General features: G+C 52.0%; 1 protein-coding gene across 1 annotated transcript; it reads left to right on the forward strand.

Moving 5' to 3' along the window:
* The first annotated feature begins 787 nt into the window (after positions 1 to 787).
* LOC120109244 lies at positions 788 to 1555 on the forward strand. Its single transcript, XM_039122993.1, has one exon. It carries the CDS (start codon positions 788 to 790, stop codon positions 1553 to 1555), a length of 768 nt encoding a protein of 255 aa, XP_038978921.1.
* Positions 1556 to 1962: the final 407 nt, after the last annotated feature.

Genomic DNA, 1962 nt, shown 5'->3' on the forward strand with positions numbered 1-1962 from the left:
GGGTGACTTTGAGTTCTCCACCAAGTCACCCTTCTCCCGCCAGATTGAGGATGAACCAATCCTACCACGGTTCAAAATGCCCCAGATAGAGCCCTACAATGGGACTACGGACCCTCTTGACCACCTGAAAAGCTATCGGGCCCTCATGGCATTGCAAGAATCCTCGGAGGCCGTGCTCTACAAGGCCTTCCCTGCAACACTCTGAGGGACAACTTGACTTTGGTTCTCTGGATTGAAGCCGAGCACCGTGTTCTCCTTCGAACAGCTCGACAGGTAGTTCGCCACCGACTTTGCTGCCAGCGTCAGCGGCGAACGTCGGACTCCCTTCTCGATATTAAGCAAAAGGAGGGAGAGTCACTCAAAGACTACATCGACCGCTTCACCGCTGCAATCTGAGAGGTTCGTGAGCTCGATCAGTCGATAGTCATATCAGTGCTAAAGACAGGAGCTCGGTCCAACAGGTTCCTCTTCTCAATTGAGAAGAATTTTTTCGCTGACTTCACCGAAATGTTGGCCCGAGCTCGGAAGTATGCGAAGGCTGAAGAGGCTATCGCCTCCAGGTGAAGTGTGATCGAGCAGGCCTCGAAGAAGCAGAAAAGGCACCGCGAGGAGCGCGACCGCTCGAGAAGTCGGTTCCCCACCGAGAGAAGAATCTATCACGTCGGAAGAGTCCACCTTTACAGCAGGCGCAGCCTCGACCGAGATCCCGCCTCGGCCGAGGTCTTCACCTCGGCAGCGGATCCCCTCGGGAAGGTACGAGAACTACACTCCACTCAAACCACCTCCGATGCGGGAATCAGAACTTCGGCACCACTCCAAGAAATACTATCGCTTCCACCGAGACCACAGCCACGACACAAATGAATGTTTTCGACTTCGGGACAAGATCGAAGCACTCATTCGCTGTGGGGTCTTCAACCAGTTCGTGCAGAACCAGCATGATGAAAGAAGGTCGGTGAAGAATGTTGCACCCCCCGAAGGTCCAAATGACAACATGCCTATCGCTGGCACCATCAACACCATCAGAAGAGGCCCAACCGAAAGAAGCTCTGCTGGAGAATCGACTGAGAGAAGGACCCCTTCGAAGCATCAATGCACTTATGAAGTCATCTTGTTCTCGAACGAGGACTTAAAAGGAGTTGAGACTCTTCACGATGATGCTGTGGTAATCTCCATGGTCATGAATAAGTTTGATGTAAAGCATGTCTTAGTTGATAATGAAAGCTCAGCAAATATTTGTATTATAATGCCTTCCAAAAAATGGAATGATAGACAACCAGCTCCAGTGAATGCTCCGCTGGTCGGATTCACTGGAAACTCGGTCTCGGTTGAGGGCGAGACCCACCTACTTGTCACGGTCGGGCTCGCCCCTCGAGAGAGCACCGTGAGGATGAATTTTCTTGTGGTCCGTCTGCCCTCGGTCTACAACGTCATTCTTGGACGACCAGGGCTCAACGCCTTCCAAGCCGTGGTCTCGATGTACCATCTGCTCATGTGGTTTCCTACCGAACAAGGAGTAGGCGAAGCTCGTAGGGACCAAATGATAGCCAAGTAATGCTACATGGCAACTCTCAAAGCAAACAACCAGCCAAAGAATCAAGCAAAGTAGAACAACCATTGAGGGCGCCAGCCCAACTATCAGACCGGTCCTGCCCATTGAAATCCTGGAAGTGCGAGACGAGCCTTAGAGAGAATGAGTAGAACCTAATGAGCTCCTCATCCAAATCCCCTTAAGAAAAGACTGCCCAGAGCTAACCGTATAGATTGGCTCCAGCCTGAGCTTGCATGAAGAAATCATCTAATCGAGTTCTTCCAGTCCAACATGGATGTCTTCGCCTGGTCACCCACGGACATACCGGAAATAGATCCCGAGGTCATGGTTCACCGACTTCAGGTGAACCCGACCTGCAAGCATGTAAGGCAGAAAAAACGGGGCTCTGCGCCGGAGCGACAACGAGCGGC

Source organism: Phoenix dactylifera, unplaced genomic scaffold (assembly GCF_009389715.1).
Source record: "Phoenix dactylifera cultivar Barhee BC4 unplaced genomic scaffold, palm_55x_up_171113_PBpolish2nd_filt_p 001946F, whole genome shotgun sequence".
Classification (NCBI taxonomy): domain Eukaryota; kingdom Viridiplantae; phylum Streptophyta; class Magnoliopsida; order Arecales; family Arecaceae; genus Phoenix; species Phoenix dactylifera.